At 46.7% G+C, this 19,899-nt stretch overlaps 2 protein-coding genes across 2 annotated transcripts in view; one reads left to right on the forward strand and one right to left on the reverse strand.

Moving 5' to 3' along the window:
• The window catches only part of dennd4a (DENN/MADD domain containing 4A), a 30,449-nt gene extending 22,959 nt beyond the window's left edge, over positions 1–7,490 (forward strand). The window contains exons 21-29 of the mRNA XM_056281177.1: positions 301–1,100; positions 1,353–1,569; positions 3,895–3,986; positions 4,107–4,282; positions 4,951–5,344; positions 5,521–5,638; positions 5,933–6,095; positions 6,199–6,263; positions 7,192–7,490. Of these exons, the coding sequence (XP_056137152.1) occupies positions 301–1,100; positions 1,353–1,569; positions 3,895–3,986; positions 4,107–4,282; positions 4,951–5,344; positions 5,521–5,638; positions 5,933–6,095; positions 6,199–6,263; positions 7,192–7,328 (2,162 nt within the window). The 3' untranslated portion in view covers positions 7,329–7,490. The remainder of the gene's footprint in view (positions 1–300; positions 1,101–1,352; positions 1,570–3,894; positions 3,987–4,106; positions 4,283–4,950; positions 5,345–5,520; positions 5,639–5,932; positions 6,096–6,198; positions 6,264–7,191) is intronic.
• A 3,146-nt stretch (positions 7,491–10,636) lies between these two features.
• On the reverse strand, positions 10,637–18,763 carry slc24a1 (solute carrier family 24 member 1). Its single transcript, XM_056281551.1, has 9 exons — positions 17,702–18,763; positions 16,728–16,787; positions 16,285–16,393; positions 13,862–13,942; positions 12,733–12,887; positions 12,263–12,544; positions 12,075–12,164; positions 11,498–11,664; positions 10,637–11,391 (listed from the first exon to the last, which is right to left on the reverse strand). Exons 1-9 carry the CDS (start codon positions 18,761–18,763, stop codon positions 11,142–11,144), a joined length of 2,256 nt encoding a protein of 751 aa, XP_056137526.1. The 3' UTR covers positions 10,637–11,141.
• Positions 18,764–19,899: the final 1,136 nt, after the last annotated feature.

Genomic DNA, 19,899 nt, shown 5'->3' on the forward strand with positions numbered 1-19,899 from the left:
CATGGGAGCGCTTAGCCCACCCCAGCCACCCCCTTCCCCCTTTAGAACCAGGCCTGCATCCGACTGTCTGGAAAGATCAGGATTTCATAAAATGAACAAGCTGCAGCTGTAACAAGCTATGAGTTGCCCTTGTAAATATTACATTTTTATACATCAAGTATTATCAAGTTTGACCAGAATAGATTAAATGGCAAAACACATAAATCAATACATATATTTTCATAAAAGCGGGTGCCGCATCCGTTTTAAATCTGCAAAAATTCAATTAGTGCTATCTTGTCACATGTGTTTTCCCTATAGGTACTGGCAGCAGTTTGCATTCCTCTAATGACACCACCGTCTTCTGTGAAGTAATGCCAAAGAAGGAGAGGCCAAATTCTCTGGACTTGTCTGGCGTACAGAAAGCGCCTCAGTTGGGTGAGCTGAGTCTCCTAGCTACACAGCACCACCTAGCTGCAAGCAGACTGCATGGGTTGGTGGAAGAGGGGCCAGGGGTTGAGAACGATGAACAGAAAGCTCTGGCAGAGAGGAGTGTAAGCTGCAGTGTCGGGGCTGTGAGGGGGACGGGAATTGACGGAGACGTTGAGCCGCTGTCGCTGATAGCAGCAGAGGCGGAGCAGGAGGGCGATCGGGAGAACCGCGGCACACCCACAGCCTGCCGCCATTTGGCTGAGGAGGTTGAGGCGTACACGAAAAACGTCAGTCCATTTAGCAGCCACACCCCTAGCATGGACCCGCAAAGCCCGTCGAGCCCCCTGCTCTGCTCTGCCCCTGCCCCTGCCCCTGCCCCTAACAGTGCCCCCAGGCCCTCCATCTTGTTCCGCTCTAACACCCACCTCCCACTCCCTGTAAAATCCAAAGAGCGCCTCAGACTTTCCCCGTCGCTGCCTCTGGGTATCTCCAACAAAGACCGAGAGAGGCCGTCCTCCCTGGTCTCTCCTTCCTCACCTACACCCTCTACCTCCTCCTTTTCTATGGACACGCTTTTCACCCCAACCCTGGACATCTTTAAGAGCAGCGTCATACAAGCAGGAAAGGGGGTGGCCGAGAAGGCCAGCCGCCTTTACTCTCGCCTGTCTTCCCAGACTTCACTGACACAGGTTAGTAAGAATTACTCACACATATTACTGACACTGCTGTCTGATACCATCTAAGAGGCTTCAAATCGAAGTCTTGGCAGAACGCTGAAGTTTTTTTTTCATTTATTATGATCCAATATATAATCCAATTCAAATATAACGGCGTCCGAGTCAGTGTAATCCTGTCTTACTCCAGATTGTGCATTGACCGTTTTTGCCTCTTCTTCTCTGCCCTCTGTTTCCTCCCCCTCCTTCTCCTCCCGCTGTCCAAAGGATGCCAACTGTGACCAGATAAGTGTATCTTCTCTGACCTCAGGAGAGCCAGACTGCTCCTCCCTGCTGGATGCCGACTCCTATCTGGATCCAGATAGTCTTACCTCCCCCCAACACGGCAGTGTGTCCCGCCTCAGGAGAAGCCCTGCCGGTGGCCGTGCAAACCTGGACAGCCCCAGCACACCGACCAAAGTCTTCAGACACAACTCCTTCTCTGGTGTGTGTTACACTCCCCGGTCACTGCACCTTTTTGTAGAAGCTCCGAGATCTTTCCGTGGTTATGGAGCTGCTTGCTTTATAACACTATGGACCCTATGTTTGTACAGGCGCGTGGCGCATAATGTGGATTTGCACCAGCGAAGTGATATTTCTCTGAGGCGCAATCGTGTCCCGTCTTTGAGCTGCACTTGTTGGTATTTTGGCGGTTCGCTGCGTGCTAAAGTGGGAGGGAGGAGAGGCGTGGTAGGAAGTATGTCTGATAATCCAGTGGCAAGCTGCGATTTCGGTGTCAAGAACGACCGCAATTTGCTCTGTTGGCTGCCCGCTTGAGTGGACCAGGTCAACAATGCATGGCGCAGTGGATTTTTCTGGCGTTTCTGCCACTTTAGATGACGTAGGCCTAAAACAGACCTACGTATCACTATAGAGGCATAGGTTTGTACTTCATAAAAAGCTAAATAAACGGTTAACTAGCAGGATTAAGGGGCGCCCCGGTGGCTCACCTGGTAGAGCACATACCACATAAGGCTGAGTCCTTACCGCAGTGGCCTGGGTTCGACTCCAGCCTGGGCCCCTTACTGCATGTCATCCCTGCCTCTCCTGACTATTGCTGTCAAATAAAGGTGGAAAATGGAGAAAAAAAACTATTAGGATTAAATTAAATGCATATTTAAATATATATATTCTGCACTTCCAACACGAAGACATCAATTTCTTCCTGTTAGAAACGTTTTCTGTGTGTGGAAAGCTCCCAAGGGCACTTCTATCACCAAACTGGCAATGTCCCATGTGCCACAAGTGCATTGTGTATCTCTGCCATAATAATATCAAAAGTGGGGGCATCCGGGTGGTGTGACGGTCTATTCTGTTGCCTACCAACACGGGGACCTTCGGTTCGAATCCCCTTGTTACCTCCGGCTTGGTCGGGCATCCCTACAGACACAATTGGCCCTGTGTGTGGATGGGAAGCCAGATGTGGGTATGTGTCCTGGTCGCTGCACTAGCACCTCCTCGGGTCGGTCGGGGTGCCTGTTCAGGGGGGAGGAGGAACTGGGGGGAATGGCGTGATCCTCCCATGCGCTACGTACCCCCGGCGAAACTCCTCACTGTCAGGTGAAAAGAAGCGGCTGGTGACTCCACATGTATCGGAGGAGGCGTGTGGTAGTTTGCAGCCCTCTCGGGATCGCCAGAGGGGGCGAAGCAGTGAGTGGGACGGCTTGGAAGAGCGGGGTAATTGGCCGGGTACAATTGAGGAGAAAAAGGGGGGAGAGTTATATATATATATATTTACATATACATATATATACATATACATATACACACATATATATATATACATATATATACATACATACATACATACATACATACATACATACATACATACATACATACATACATACATACATACATACACACACACACACACGTATATATACATATATATACACACACACACACACACACACATATATACACACACACACACATATATATATATATATGTGTGTGTGTATATATATGTGTGTGTATGTATGTATGTATATATATATCTCAAAAGTGTGCTCGCCACGCCCCGTGCTCTATGAAGTATGCGTCATGAGGTTGACCCGCACTCTGATTCACAAAAACAGGCCCTATACGTGTTAGGAATCTGGAGCCAGTTGACTTAAGATCTGAACATCACAATACAGAGTCACTATCTGTTATTATAGACTATAACTATAGTCTGCAGTGTTTACGGGTGCCTCTATAGAGGTGAAACTGTAATGTCTTGCAGCCGTGCACATTAATCGCTTAGCTGCACCACACGGCAGAACGTTTCTTGCTGATCTGATCTAAATTTAGAGGAAGAATCGGACTTGGAAGTACAGCGAGCTGCGTATCACGGGAAACTAGGGCAGCAGACGTGAACGCTAGTTTGGTCTGTGGGTTCTCTCCGCAGTCAGCCCACACGTGCCAAATCCCAAACACAAACACGTGACCCTGCACTTGTGAGCGCAAACTCACACGCACACACACACGCACACTTCTCAATACACACACAGATGCAGAAAGTGGCATTCCAGATCTACACAACAAAGAAAAGCTCCACTGATTACTGACTATTGAGAATTTGCTCCTGCTTAAGGCTCATTTACATCGTCAACAACTAAAATGTTGTCCCAAACTTTTGGCTTCACATATAGTGTCCAAAATGCATCCCTTTCTACGTTTGCTTCATCTCTGTCTGATAAGCGTCAATGGCTAGGTGTCGATTTTGGCCGTCATGCTGGTATGAATGTTGATTATATGTTTGGATGTCATCCTGCATCATATCCAGGTGGTTTGGCCCCTTCCTCCAGAGCTCCCAGCACTCCGGACTCCTCCCCGGACAGCAGCCGCCTCCATTTCAATCACAGTTACACTATAGAGGTGAGTCCCGTTTCATGTAGAAAACTCTGAGCAGCTTTTTGTCGTTCCACAAGTGTGTTGTGTATTCAATAAAACTTGGGGTAAACTCCGGGGAGATGACCGCGGTGTTTTATGTTTAAGGTGAGGATGTCCAGCTGTTCGCTCTGTAAGACGTGCGACTGTCTGATATATGATGAGGAGATCATGGCTGGGTGGACAGCAAATGACTCCAACCTCAACAGCACCTGTCCCTTCTGCGGCACGCCCTTTCTGCCATTCCTCAACGTGGAGATCAGAGATCTGAGACGGCTCAGCAAGTAAATACCATCTTCTGCACACACACACACACACACACACACACACACACACACACACACACACACACACACATACTGTGACAATTAGATTCACTAGTCCATTATTTTACACAGGATGTAATAACGCACGTTTTGCAAAATAATGACTGACATCAATTCACCAACCTGTACTCGGCAACCACATTACTTCCTCAGACACCGAGCTCCAGCCCTGTTCTGCACAGAAGAGCACCTTTTATGCAATGTACGATAATGCAAGATCGGTTGCCAGACACATAGGGGAGGCTAAGGGACATGTTAAAAAGCGGTAACTGAGGAACCTGGACTACAGATGCATGGTGTTGGTTAGCGTAATAGTGCTGATTGTAGCAGAGGTCATCTTGAAATCAATCTGAAATGTTGCAGATAGTGATTTTTTTTAAATACAATAAGGTATAACGTGGTATATGGATACAAGCAGTATCTCTACCGTGGTGTCAGATTGCCAGCGTTTCAGCTGTAAATGGAGCTGTGTCACCCAATCTTGCAGGCAGTTTTTAGGCAAGCTTACACACAAGAATGAGCACGTGTACACACACACACACGCACACACACTCAGACACACACATCCATAACGTCTTCAGTCTCTGTGGCCTCTTTAATCAGAGCCCATCTGTGTCTCCCCGCAGGACGTGTCAGGAAAGTAATCCTGTTACAGAGGAAGACATGTCTGCTTCACTCAACCCCAAGGCCAGAATGTCTGCAGCACTCAGCGCATCGCCATCCGCTGCTGCTCCCCCACAAGACCAGGAGAACGGAGCGAGTGACAACCCGGCCGCACTTTCGATGCCAGCCTCCCCCCCGGCCCCGGTGACAGTGCCCTACCTGAGCCCTCTGGTTCTGTGGAAGGAGCTGGAGAGCCTGCTGGTGAACGAGGGCGACCAGGCTCTCTCCTCCCCCAGCATAGTTGACCAACACCCCATCGTCTTCTGGAACCTTGTCTGGTACTTCCGGAGGCTGGACCTGCCCAGCAACCTGCCGGCTCTGATCCTGGCATCCCAGCACTGCAGCCACACAGACCAGGTAAACACACAGCTCTATACAGGTCTTATGTCCCACTGGGGACCAAGAGGATCGAGCGAGTGAGTTTCCGTTCAGCTCAATGGTCTGTGTGTTTTGGTCAATTAATCATTCGAGCACTTCTTCTACAAATCAATATATAGAATGGTTAATTCTCTGTGTTTTTTTCCCCCCTGTAGACGCCTCACGGTGTTTCATATGAAGATAGCAAACATGTGCTAGTGAGGATTATGTGGGACAACCTGAAGCTGCACCAAGACCAAGTTCAGCCTTGCTATGTTCTGTGGAACACGCACTGTGAGTTGCAACCGGACCACAGCATTTACAGCAACCGACTGTGATGGAATATGTTTATTTTTCACAAACGATATCACATTTAGGAACCAGCTCTCGTGGGTTCATATCTGCAGCGCGTGAGACCAAGGTCACATTTTTGCATGTAATTCAAATATGGGCTATGCGGTGGCAAGAAATCATTCATTATTCAATGCAAGACTGCAGTAACACTCTCTGCCACCGCCCACCCCCGATGACATTGCTACACTTTCTGATTATGGAGGCTTATCTCTCGCTCCGTCTCTGTCCCTACAGGCGCCAACTCCCTGGTGCGCTCTGGCCTGTGTGAGGAAGGCCAGCTCTTCACAGTGGAGCTCCTCCAGGGCATCGTGAGGTGCATTAAGAAAAGTGATGTCTACCAGCCTATGAGCCAAATAATCCAGCTCCTGGGCCCGGAGCTGGGTTTTAGGAGGCAGAGGTAAGCTAAAAGGAAGATTTTCAGTTTAATAGCCATGTTGGTTGGATGACACACAACAAATATCTTGTTGCTCCCCCCCCCCCCCCCCATCTTATCCCAACAGGAGCCTCTACCGAGATATACTGTTCCTTTCCTTGGTGGCGCTGGGCAAGAACAACATTAACATTGGTAAGTTGAAAGGCAAAAATACTTCTCTTTTTCTTTTTTAGTCAAAAGTGGAACTTTGGTTATAGTTATATGAGTCAAGAAGGACCACATTGGGCATCCAGGTAGCGTAATAATAATAATAATAATAATAAAAAACTTTATTTGTATAGCACCTTTCATACATAAAATGCAGCTCAAAGTGCTTTACATTAAAAACAAGGGAAACAATAAAACTCAACAACAATAAGTTACCTATGAACACCTATGAACAATTTAGTATATTTGATTTATATTACATTACAGTCATTTAGCTGACGCTTTTATCCAAAGCGACTTACAATGAGTGCATGTAACGTAGGAATATTATATTATTATAGTATCCCTCCATAGTAGTCTATTCGTTGCCCACTAACACGGGGATCGCCGGTTTGAATCCCCGTGTTACCCCCGGCTTGGTCGGGCGTCCCTACAGACACAATTGGCCGTGTCTGCGGGTGGGAAGCCGGATGCGAGTATGCGCCCTGGTCGCTGCACTAGCGCCTCCTCTGGTCGGTCGAGGCGCCTGTTCGGGGGGGAGGGGGAACTGGGGGAATAGTGTGATCCTCACACGCGCTACGTCCCCCTGGCGAAACTCCTCACTGCCAGGTGAAAAGAAGCGGCTGGCGACTCCACATGTATGGGAGGAGGCATGTGGTAGTCTGCAGCCCTCCCCGGATCGGCAGAAGGGGGGTGGAGCAGCGACCGGGACGGCTTGGAAGAGTGGGGTTATCGGACGGGTACAATTGGGGAGAAAAAGGGGGAATTTTTTTTTTTTTAAAGGACCACATAGCGTCAGATTAATGGTTAGGGCTTTTTTTTTGCATAAAGCTAGTGCTGGTGATGCTATTTCAAGTAAGATTCACTTCAGTGCTTTATTCTCAGTAATGATTGTCTTAATTGGTTCCTGCAGATGCCTTTGACCGAGAGTACAAGACTGCGTACGACCGTCTAACTCCCAGCCAGGTTAAACTGACACACAACTGTGACCGGCCCCCCGGAGCAGGGGTCATGGAGTGCAGGAGGACATTTGGGGAGCCCAGTCTCTGAACTCTTTAGCCATATGCTCTCCCTTCCGGACTCTTTAAACCACCGTGGCTGCACCGGCCCGTTTTTTTTTTTCTCAGACCGCCCTTCAGTCAGGACCGGCTTGCCCAACTGACCCCCACAGCGCCCTTCAGTCAGGACCGGCTTGCCCAACTGACCCCCACAGCGCCCTTCAGTCAGGACCGGCTTGCCCAACTGACCCCCACAGCGCCCTTCAGTCAGGACTGGCTTGCCCAACTGACCCCCACAGCGCCCTTCAGTCAGGACCGGCTTGCCCAACTGACCCCCACAGCGCCCTTCAGTCAGGACCGGCTTGCCCAACTGACCCCCACAGCACCCTTCAGTCAGGACCGGCTTGCCCAACTGACTCCCACAGCGCCCTTCAGTCAGGACCGGCTTGCCCAACTGACCCCCACAGCACCCTTCAGTCAGGACCGGCTTGCCCAACTGACCCCCACAGCACCCTTCAGTCAGGACCGGCTTGCCCAACTGACCCCCATAGCGCCCTTCAGTCAGGACCGGCTTGCCCAACTGACCCCCACAGCACCCTTCAGTCAGGACCGGCTTGCCCAACTGACCCCCACAGCACCCTTCAGTCAGGACCGGCTTGCCCAACTGACCCCCACAGCGCCCTTCAGTCAGGACCGGCTTGCCCAACTGACCCCCACAGCACCCTTCAGTCAGGACCGGCTTGCCCAACTGACCCCCATAGCGCCCTTCAGTCAGGACCGGCTTGCCCAACTGACCCCCACAGCGCCCTTCAGTCAGGACCGGCTTGCCCAACTGACCCCCACAGCACCCTTCAGTCAGGACCGGCTTGCCCAACTGACCCCCATAGCACCCTTCAGTCAGGACCGGCTTGCCCAACTGACCCCCATAGCGCCCTTCAGTCAGGACGGGCTTGCCCAACTGACCCCCACAGATGAGGTCAGCTTTAAAGCACAATGAAGAGAGTGACATTTGAAGCAGCTTTGGTATTGCTTTCACGCCGTTCCAGCCGAGCGGCACGGCGTGACAGGCCTTGTGTTTATGGGTACCGAGAGATTTCTCCGTGTTTTTAGCATTATAGAACTGCGGTAAATGTTTGTACAGTTATTATACAGTCTATTTTATCACCTCATTTCTGCTGAACCTGTGACAAAGTACGTCAGCAGTGGTTGTGTCGTGACGTCACCCGGAAATCCGTAGTGGTCCTGGTGACCGTGTCGGGAGTGTCGTTGAAGTGTGTGAGGTAGTTTACTCGCCGTTAGACGTCATTATTTTACGAAGCACTTTTTTTCACAAGACGGACTCTTACCGATCAGTGTTGTGGTGCAGCGGCCGTGCGTAGAGGGTTGTTGGTGGTTACGGAGGTCACTGGGTACATGTGGTGGACTAATACGGAGGGAACCTAGCGGGGGTTCCTGGAGCGCAATGGCCCCTTTATGAGCGTGCACGCTAAATCCCGCGCTCGCTGTTCACCGACCGTAAAAGGGACACGCTCACACGCCGGAAATACACTAAACTAGGCGCCACACTAAACTGGTGGCACGGTGACCCGGTGGTCAGCGCCGTCACCTCACACAGCAAGAGGGTTCCGGGTTCGAACCCCGGGTCGTCCGACCTCGGGGGGGGGGGTCATCCCAGGTCGTCCTCCTTGCGTGGAGTTTGCACGTCCTCCCCGTGTCTGCATGGGTTTCCTCCGGGTGCTCCGGTTTCCCCCCCACCATCATAAAGACATGCATGTCGGGGTTAATACTGTCTGGCGTGGCAAGGCCGACTAGAGTTGGTCCCCGGGTGCTGCAGCTGCCCACCGCTCCTAGCCACACAACTAGGGTGGGTTAAATGTAGAGCAGAATTTCCCCACGGGGAGTAATAAAGTATACCAAAATAAAAAAAAAATAAAAAAAATAACGATGAAAGAAATTATTGATGCGAGACAGAGAAACAGATGCTCAGTTGCTCCATAGTACGTGCACAGCTTTTTTGTTCATTTGTTCTCTTGTTCCTACAAAACCACCAAGTTGACGAACCAAAATGTTGTAATCCTCCTCGGGATAACGTGACTTTGTTTGTGTCTTTTTTGAGCAATAATTTTTATAAAGTGATTTTTGTGGGACCACCCAGGATAGATGTCCTCCAAGACAGTACAATCATACCGATGGCGAACAGTTGAGGGGGGGGGGGGAGAAGAAGTGAAAATAGATGTTTTCTATTAGGTTAAATCAACACAATATTTTCGTAAAGAAGTCCGTTTATTGAAACATTCGTGGGCCTATAAAAATGTACAGTGTGTTTGATATTTTCTCTAGATTTCCTGGTGGTTTTCACCGTACAGCTCAGATTTCAGTCCAACCCAGGTCAAAACAGGGCACTATATATTAAAAGTCGACTCATACCATACACTGTAAAAATGACTACTCGGGAAAAAAAAAAGATGTAAAAAAAAGAAAAGAGGAAAAGAACGGTTAAAGTTCATCACACACAGTAAATAATACTCTATTGAATGATATTTGTAAATGTCACTGAGCGCATGGAACGACCGCTTGAAGGCGTTGCATCGGCGGTGACCTGTCTTAAGCTGACGACGAGGGGACGCAAGTCCGATATTTAACAGTATTAGTGTTGTGTCACCGTTATTAACTGACGAGAACCTGCCTGCATCTGTTCATACGGTCAGTTGTTGTCACAGCTTAGCACTCACACTACAACAGGATGACACTCGTGATCTTACAGTTATGTACTGGGCCCCCCCCGGGCCGCCCCCCCCGACTCACAGCCCTGTGAAACTGCTCTTCAGACGTGCTATGTGATGGCCATGCGGGGAAGCCGATGGCTACTAAACACTGACGACCAAAACCTTACTTGACGTTGATGCTGTTTACACTGTTGGTCAACTTAAGCATTTTTTTTTCCAAGTATTATTTATCCTTTGTAACACAGATACTAATTTGTATGGTTTTTACAAAAGGGGACTGCTTTTGGAAAACTTCTGCCTGACTGGATCGAAAGTCGGTTTTCAATTATGAATAAACACGCTTATTCGGTGGATTTTCACGATCACACAAATTTGTTGTTTTCCCGTCTTGTTGTTGACCTTTTTTGTTTTGTTTTTTGTTGTTTTTTTTTTAACAATATAAAGCACAGTTTTAACAAGCACAGTTTCATGGTTTTGGTGAGATGAATGATTTAAAAAAAAATGATCAAGAGAATGGGTTTACTTACATATTATATAAAATTCCCAATTAGAAACCCAATAAATTCAGTAATGATATGCATATATGATATGATATATATATATATATGTGTGTGTGTGTGTGGTGAGTGTGTGTGTGTATACATATATACAATGTATATATGTATATACATATGTCTATATAATATAAATGTATCTATTTAAAATAATAATAATTACTATTATATTTATTTGTTCCATTATCAAGACTTTATTTTAGAAACCAGTGAACCTCATTCTTTTACTGCTGTGCTAACGTTGCACATAGTTATACCATCTTCCTTATTGCATGTATTATATCAGTTTCATTCGTAGGAGTTGGAATTTGCCAGGGTAAAGAAAATGTCCGTTTAAAGCTGCCATTTTGTATGCAATGTATTCTAGAAAAAGTTGCTGTACGTGTATATCTGCTGAGATACCAATGTTTTACAGTCACCGGTGCAGAGCAACTGTATCGCAGTTACCTGCAAGGTTTCTATCGATACCCAGACCCAAGCCTGCAAAATCCATATGCATGCTGGATTAACAGTGCTGTTTCAGAGACCACATGGGAAGGAGAGAGCCTGGAATAGAGAGCGCTTTCCAAAAAAAAAAAATCCCATTCAGATTGATACGGGGCAGATAATGATGCGATCCTCCAGCATCACGCTAAGCACCAAGAAGATAAAGTAGAGCAAGAACATGGTTAAACCCAGCATCTTGTTCATCTTCCACTTACAGGAAGCAATGGAGATGATGACAAAGAGGAGCATGAGGAAAAGCAGCACAATGGCACAAAAGAGCCCGTTGCTGCTGACTTTCACTGGAGCCAACCCGTTGGTGACGGAGAAAAGCAGCCATGGTATTGGTAGACTGTTGAAAAGAGAAACGGAGAGAGCATGAAATTAAAGTATTTCTCTATGCTGCTGTTGTTTTCTTGTTTTTCACTGATGGGATGTGTTATGTTAAAGAAGCTCACCCGACAGTGATGTCAAAAATGTTGCTGCCCACAGAGCTGGACACAGCCATGTCCCCCAAACCTTTACGCGCCACAATCACGCTGGTAATGAGGTCAGGGATGGAGGTCCCTGCAGCAAGAATGGTCAGACCCATAATCTCCTCTGAGATGCCAATTGTCTCACCCACCTAGGAGGGCACATTCAAGTGAAATACAAGCCACAGGCACAATTGGACATTACAGTTACTCTCTGAATGCACATCGCCAGACTGAATTCAACACGCACTCAATTTTTTTTTTTGAACTCTCTCAAGAATGCCAGCATATTATTGCACCAGACAGACACACAGCTGTCTGGGCAAGTCATTTGGGGACATCTTGTTTCCAAGTCATTCTGACGGCTTCTTGCGCACTGCGCTGTGTGTCTGTGGAAAAGCTATTCTTGGCTTTTTAAAGGGCTGCAGTGTACTGTGCCCGTGTTCAGAGTGAACACTAAACAAGTAGGGACTAGGAAGAGAAATGGAGAATGGATTGTGATAGCACTGGAGCTGGAAAACTTGTGAGCAAACAAGCATCACGTTGCTGATGTGTGGCTAACCTGATGGGCCCACCACACCATGAGGTAGGAGAAGACAGCGATCCACAGAATAGAGCCCAGGAAGGTCATCACAAAGAATCTTCTGGATGTCTGTAGAAGATATAATGTAAAGGCACATAAAAAACCCCCACAATATTGAGACATCTCGGGCCCCACTGCTGTTTGGAGAGTCTGTATTGGAGACTTACTGGGTTGCGAACATCAGGAACTGTTAGCCACAGCGGGAACACTATGGGCAGCAGCAAGAGGTAAGTGGCTTGTTTACGCCGTGTCTCTGGCCACTTTAAAGACAAGGGCTCATCATTATCCTCTCCCTCATCTTCCTCCTCCTCCTTCTCATCATCATCATCATCACTGTCCTCATCACTGTCCTCATCACTGTCCTCATCACTGTCTTCACTGTCATCATCGTCATCGCTGTCAGAGTCTTCTGAGCCCCCGGACCCACCCTCTCCTGCTGGCACATCCTCCTAGGAGACAGGAGTCGGGAGGGTTAAGGAGAGAAACGGCCGTGCAAGATGGCAAAGGTAACAGGAAAATGACACCAAAGACCAAACGGGTCAGCTGATGACAATAGTTTGGTAACTTTACAGGGCAAATATATTGCTGGGGCGCATTTCTCTCCTGAAACTGTGTAAGTTTGCACATTGGCTCTTACATAGACAGGTATCAAAGATTCACTTCTTTGCTTTTTGTGAACCAGCAGGACATAGTTGGCGAGTACCTTCTTGTCCTCTGGCTGTTCCTTCTTTTCCTTGTCCTTTGCTTGGGCGGCTTCCGGCTCTTTGCTATGCTCGGTTTTGCCTCCTCCACCTGGAAGCAGAATGAATAAACAAACAAACAAATAAATAAATACAATAACAATGATGGAAAATGTGTATTTCCTCCACATCTTGCCAAGTCTTTTTTTTTTTTGCAAGAATTTTCATGTCAGTTAACATTTGGTTGAAAGACCTCCGTACAAAGGAGCACATGCAAAGACTTGAAACGGTAAATTATTCAGAGGACAACAGTGAAGGCCACTGGCAGCCAGGTCTCCTGCAACATTGGCAACCCAGCATTCAATGCTACTATAACGTGTGAGTCAGCCAGTAACACGTTGTCCTCGGCAACCAAATAAAAGTGCATATGCACTTGTGTTTCCCATTGAGAGAAACTGTGCAGACTTGAGGGCCCACAGGGTTGCCTGAGGCCAGTCAGACCAGCAGACGAGAAAGACAAGGAGGGGCAACGCATCCCCCTCGTAGGAGTTTTCTGTCCAGATGCCTCAGCTTAAAATGTACTAGATATGACTCAAAGTATAACTTAACTCCTTTCAATGTCCTCCATGTCCCAAAACAAAATAGGACCTCTTATTTCGCCTGTATATAGTCAATCCTTGTGTATATATCTGAAGATTGTTGTGCTGCAGTGTTGTTATTCTATGTTAAGTACGCTGAGAGAGCCACGAAACCGGACTCAAATTCCATGTATGTGCAAACCTACATGGCCAATAAACATGATTCTGATTCTGATTCTGATTCTGATTCTGAAACAAAATAGGACGGGTCGGTGTGTTAGGTAGGAGGCGTTTTGTCTGCCCTAGCATTCGAAGGTTTCCATCTCTACTCTCTGTTAGGGCGACAAGCTTCCGGTCAAACTTTACATCCACTGAACAGCTAGCAGAGGACCTGATCAGATGTGGACCTTTTTATCTGGTCCAGCTCACTGTCAGTGATAGTCCCTGTTGAGGCTGAGCATTAGATGTAAAAACAACAAATAACGACCATCACCTCCATCCAGTTTACCTTCTGTTTTGGCCTGAGTCTTGCTCTCAGCCTTCCCCATGGCCACATTGTTCAGGGTCGCGGCTTTATCCTTAAATTTTGCTTCAAACAAACACACAAGCACAAACAAAACAGAATCAAATGTATGTTTGGCATGACTGAATCACATGGATTAGATATGTTTATAGTGGTATGGAGGATAAAGTTGAGAGCTAGATTTTTTTTTTAAATCTAAAAGAATAGCTACTGCTACCCAGCCAAAGTTCATATTTAGGTACTGGAGGAGTAAAAAAAAACAACACTCAAATAAAGCAAATGGAGCCTCTGCATACTAAAATCCATGCAGTTTTCATTTTGATTACCAAGCTTTTGGCCTAAAAGATGTTCATCTGGACATCAGGGCAGCTTTTTTACATTTGGATTTTTTCCCCTTTTTCTCCCCAATTGTACCCGGCCAATTACCCCACTCTTCCGAGCTGTCCCGGTCACTGCTCCACCTCCTCTCCTGATCCGGGGAGGGCTGCAGACTACCACATGCCTCCTCTGATACATGTGGAGTCACCAGCCGCTTCTTTTCACCTGACAGTGAGGAGTTTCACCAGGGGGATGTAGCACGCGGGAGGATCACACTGTTCCCTCGCCCCTCGAACAGGCGCCCCGACCACCCAGAGGAGCAAAGTTCGTGCAAACAGGACACATACCCACATCCGGCTTCTCACCCACAGACATGGCAAATTGTGTCTGTGGGGACGCCCGACCAAGCCGGATGTAACACAGAGACTCGAACCAGTGATCGCTGTGTTAGTAGGCAATGGACTAGACCACTACACTACCTGGACGCCCCTTCCTTTTTCTTTCTTTATCAGATCATAACAAACAATCATAAAGCAACATGTCTTTTATGCTACCTCAAAAACAACCGTCATTACTATAGCACAGACAAGCAACAGAATGACGACTTCCTTCTCTGCAATACTACAAAAATAAGTCTCTGCACTTAACTGCAACCATGTATATTCCCATTTCAAACAGTCTCTGATGGACATGTTGAATTATGAAATTCAAGATAAGAATCAACCCAAAACATGTACACCTTGCAAGCAGTGACACATATCAGAGAACAAACACATATTGAGAGGATTTAGATGCCTATCCATCCACTTCCAAACTACCTTCTCAATTCACATCAGGTTCTTTGTCAAAGTGTTGATATCACATCCTGTTACAGTCAAATCATTATCAAGTTTTCCTTCTACACGCCTCAACAGAAATACATTTTATTGGGCACTTGGAGACTATCTTGCATTGTGTATTTTCAAATGAGGAAGCAATCCCGGTTGTAAACGGCCGGCTGAAGATGTTGATATGCAGGTTATATGTTGTCTTAAATGAACGGTAGGGGTGCTGGGTTAGAGGGATCTTGTTGGTGCAGCAGGGGCTGCTGTCAATGATCCAGCTTTGTAGTGCTCAATCAAAAGCTGATTACTGCGCTGGTGTAATACAACATCTCGCTGCTGGTAGCCTGAGGGCCAAACAAGCCCGAGCCCAGGACCACAGAGACAGAAACAAGAACATATGAGATCGTTACACGGCGATGCAGCTAAAGACTGCGAAGAAAGAGCACGCTGCGCACGTCCCTTTGTAGGATTGCATAACGATCATTACAGTCCATCACAACAGAGTACACCACCATACTGACCTCCCTGGACATAAGCTATTGCTGCAAACGTTACACTTGGGTCTGTACTGCTTTGTCCGATCTGCAAGCACTGCATCAATATTAACAGAAAGGGCCACCTTATCTGTAAATGTACACTATGGCTAGATGGTCCAAGAGAAAACATACCATTACTGCCCCTTTCTTTGGTATGGTACAATAATGATTGTTGCTTTACTGCCCCTCTCTTTGGTGTGGCACAATAATGATGGTTGCTTTACTGCCCCTTTCTTTGGTGTGGCACAATAATGATGGTTGCTTTACTGCCCCTTTCTTTGGTGTGGCACAATAATGATGGTTGCTTTCTTTTTCTGTGGGTCTCCCAAAAAAAAAAAGTGCGGTGGCTTGACGGATACGTATCATCACTCAACTAAGTGACATCTGAAGAGGCCACTTAGTTGAGTGACGAAACGTATCCGTCAATAAACATTGTATCCAGATGAATTAAATCAACCTTCTTTGATGTCCTGACGAATTGTGATTCAATCTCAGAGGAACCGTTCTACATTCCAGCGTACACACGAATCCCTCCATAGCCTGGAGAAAGTATTTATCGACTTAGTATCAATCTGGACTTAGCGCCGCCTTCATGTGGAACACACCTGCTAATCCATTTTACCGAGGGAAGGACACAGCCGCGAGACCCTCGCCGTCAAATTAATTCACGAGAAATATTGGCAGTCATCAGAGCCGTGACATCTGTTTGCGTTACGCAAAAGATACTCACCCTCCCCCAGAGGGTCCAATGTGTGGATCATAAGTTGGAAGATGGTGTTTCTCATGGTGCTGTTGTGTAAAGAGGCCGAGCTCCCCCCTCTCTGTAGCGATGGCTTCAGCTGGGGAGAGACATGGCTAGAGTCAGGACAGCAGATCGCAGCAGCATCGCGACAGCGGCTCTTGAAATACTCGATTATGCTAAAAAATCATTTTATGACATTAGAAATTAGACCCCACCCCACCCCCCACCCAGGTACAGTATTGAGCTTTACATGTGCCGGGACATTTGCTTAAGAGGCATTGTTTGGCATGAAACTGCAAAATGGGTTAGGAGAAGAGTAGATAATATGAAAAATATCATCAAGCATTAAAAAAAACAATGAGGGAATGTCCAGGGCTAGGATTTTTCTGTAGCTATATTGTTGATTGTTCAGTTTGTTGTTTGTCTTTTACCTTAAGTCGATTCTTGTTGTCTGGAACAGGGGGGACTTTATCTTCCTCTTCCTCAGTGGCCTGTGTGCAACATTTGTACCGGTGATAATCACTCAGACGTAGACGCTATCATCTGACTTATTCTACTCATCAGTCCATTGTCATCATGGGCCTACTTGTTACTGTAGCACATCTTTTGACTTGACACCGGGGATTTCATCTGAATATCAGACTTGCAACAGAAATGCAGTCAAACTTAATCTTCAAGTATCCCTGTTTTCCTTCTAAACAGAAATGCTATGACTGTGTACATGAGTAAAATCCTTAACAACAGATAGCAAAACTAAATAAATATTTATGTTCAAACCATCACCGGCAGGGTATCCAGCTCAACAAATACCCCTGAGTAAGCATGGAGAGCTTTACTTTGTATACATTAAGCCTTAATTACAGTTACCAGGCTCCAACACATGCTACAATTCATGCAGCGCCCCAGAGGATTATGGTCCGCTGTGTGTGATCGGCTTTGGCCGTCCAGGGCCTAGGTGGGATTCATCCCACTTTTTGTTATGATTTGCACATGAACACGACAGATGGGAGTAGAGATGTCGCGGCAAATTAGTTATGTGATGACCTGCCTCAGTGATACCCTGCACAGCTTTGGGTTTGCGCCATTTATGAAGAAATGGGTGACAACATAAGTCACATATGATCAAAATGTCTTCTTAAATACATTTCTGTGCCACATTGTGTGGTTGTGTCAAATCGTAGTTTCAACCCTTAGACGGTATGCATACAGACTGATCATATTTGGGCCATATTTGCAAGCTATTGCTTGACTGCGCTGAGGGAAATAACCCTCAATATCCCTCATCAGTACTTATTTGAACAATTTAAACAGCAATACCAGATGGAGCAAATATTCTAAGGAAGATGACAGGGTTATCATTTTTGATTTCAGATCAGGGCCATGCTAAACTTATAGACCTACATACCTTTTCGGGTTCCTCCACAGCAATGACTTTGACAATATTCTTGTGTCTGTAGAGCTGCCCCTTGCAAGCCTGCTCTATTTGCACATTGTACTTCATAAAAAAGACATAGAGGGTGTAACTGGCCATCAACATCATGCTCTCCCACCACAATATGACATTATCCAAGAAGAAGATAATGAGCAAGACCAGGTCAAGGATGTAAAAGGACACATCTCTGAAAAGTGGCCACCAGGTCAAATGTAGCATCTCCCGGGAAAACAAAGCACACATTCCGATCACAAACAAAATGTTGAAAACTGCTGAGCCCACTATGGTGCCGATGCCCACATTGCTGTGTGCAATGAAGACCCCTATCAAAGAGGTGAAAAGCTCAGGGGCGGAGCCCCCAGCAGCCATGAAAGTGGCTCCTGCCACGTCATCAGAGATAGCTAACTTGTCTGTTATTACCCCCAGGGCAGGAACAAAGAACTCATCACACACAATTGCAAGCGACACAAACATGTACATCATCCCAAAGATGTGAAGAGAAACCCAGCCTCTTCTGCGGTCTTCCACAGAGAAGATGTCTTGGGGGTATTCTCCCTTCATACGTGGGGACTCGCCAGGGTAAGCGGGGATGGTGGTGTGCACAGTGGTGGTAGCGGGTGGCAGGGGTGTGGTTGTGGGTATCTCCTTTGGAGGCTCAGGTTGCACATAGATGCAATGTACAAGAGTTCGGTTTTTGGTTGGTGATGCGGGGGACTTAGCAGCCTCATTGGTAGATGTTGTGAAATCTAAATCTGTTTCCGAGTGATGCGTCCTGTGTGCCGGTGGTGTCGTTTGATCTGTGAGCTCTAAAGCGTGCATTTCAGTGACAGGTTCCTCCAACCCCTGAGTCTCCACTGTTGCTTCCTCAGCTCCCTCTGTTGAGCCCTCTCCAGAGTCTTCTCCAATCTGAGGCACCAGCTGAGGCTCCGACAGTCTGGCACTGATGCTCAGCTGGTAGAGAGTACAAAGGAAGATCCCTGAGAGAAGGAACAGAATCCGGCTGAGCTGCAGCCGTTTCCTTCGTGTACAATACATAATCCCCCAAAACAGTGGTATGGGTTACGGAGAATTAGTTGACATAAGTAGGAGGTGGTTAAGGTTAAGTCCAGCACTTTCCCCAAAAGACCATGGGGTAATAGAAGTCAAAACTCCAGCGGTGTTATTCATGTCACATTATTGGTTTGTTGGGAAGCCCAGCCTATTAACAATGACAGAAAGTATCAGAAATTAAATGATCACCAGTGAGCAGTAGGTGGCATGCAGATAATGGAGATTTAACTGGATTTTGGTAATTCAGATAGTGCACTTAGGAAATGAGAATATTCAATGGTATTAAGAAAAATTCCACTAAAACACTGTGTCTATAAGCAAGAGAGAACAAAGAGAAATTACACGTTCAAATCAGAGCAAAAACATTCAGTGTTGTTTGCCAACCGCAGACCAGAGAACCAACAAAATTATCAATTTCCAAACACAAATAGCAATTGCAGACAAAGACCTACCTCCGAGTGAGTTTACAGAAATATCCTGGATGCAAAAACACCCTCCCAGAGTAAATTATGCACAGCTGGGTACACTGGCCCAACTGAGAGTCCAAACTGTTGCCAGTGGCCAGAGGGTTATGTAGGACACACCACAGGACAAGTCTTCACAAAGGATCAGCATAATACCTAATACCTGAAGTCTTTTAAGAGGATTATGTACATTGTCCCACTCTCACTTTATCTTGAGCTTACCCTTGTAATTTAAACTTTTTAATTTGTTACATAGTAAAACCAGTGCTTTAGCCTAAATTTGGTAAGTTTTCATAACTGGAGGTCAAGTATATTTTTAGGAAGCCTAAAACAGACACTTGAAAATGATAAGTTGATAATTGACCTTTCGCAAAGTACCGCCCCGGGACGGTGCTTGTCCAATCCTACCTTAGCAACGGTCCGTCAAGCTTTCAAACACACAGCAAAATGCTGAAACGGTGTGCCTATGGGATCTGCATTGGGATACTAGGTATCTGAAAAGTTTGGAGGGGGTGTCATTTTCTTTCCCTTCCCCAAACCCAGAACGCAAGAAGCGCAATGTCGGCAATAGATTTGGCAGTATAGCAGACCCCCATGGCTAGCTTAATCCATCCAAAATCAACAAAAATACCTGTCTGCTCCAAGCTAAGCTAGCTA

This window comes from Lampris incognitus, chromosome 6 (genome assembly GCF_029633865.1).
Source record: "Lampris incognitus isolate fLamInc1 chromosome 6, fLamInc1.hap2, whole genome shotgun sequence".
Lineage (NCBI taxonomy): Eukaryota > Metazoa > Chordata > Actinopteri > Lampriformes > Lampridae > Lampris > Lampris incognitus.

Excerpts from the sequence above, each read along its gene's own strand:
- slc24a1 (XM_056281551.1), bottom strand. The coding sequence starts at position 18,763 with ATGTATTGTACACGAAGGAAACGGCTGCAGCTCAGCCGGATTCTGTTC. Across the intron at positions 13,943-16,284 it reads ATTGGACCCTCTGGGGGAGG|CAAAATTTAAGGATAAAGCC; the intron begins GTGAGTATCTTT and ends GTTTGTTTGAAG. Across the intron at positions 12,545-12,732 it reads AATCTTTGATACCTGTCTAT|GAGGATGTGCCAGCAGGAGA; the intron begins GTAAGAGCCAAT and ends CCTGTCTCCTAG.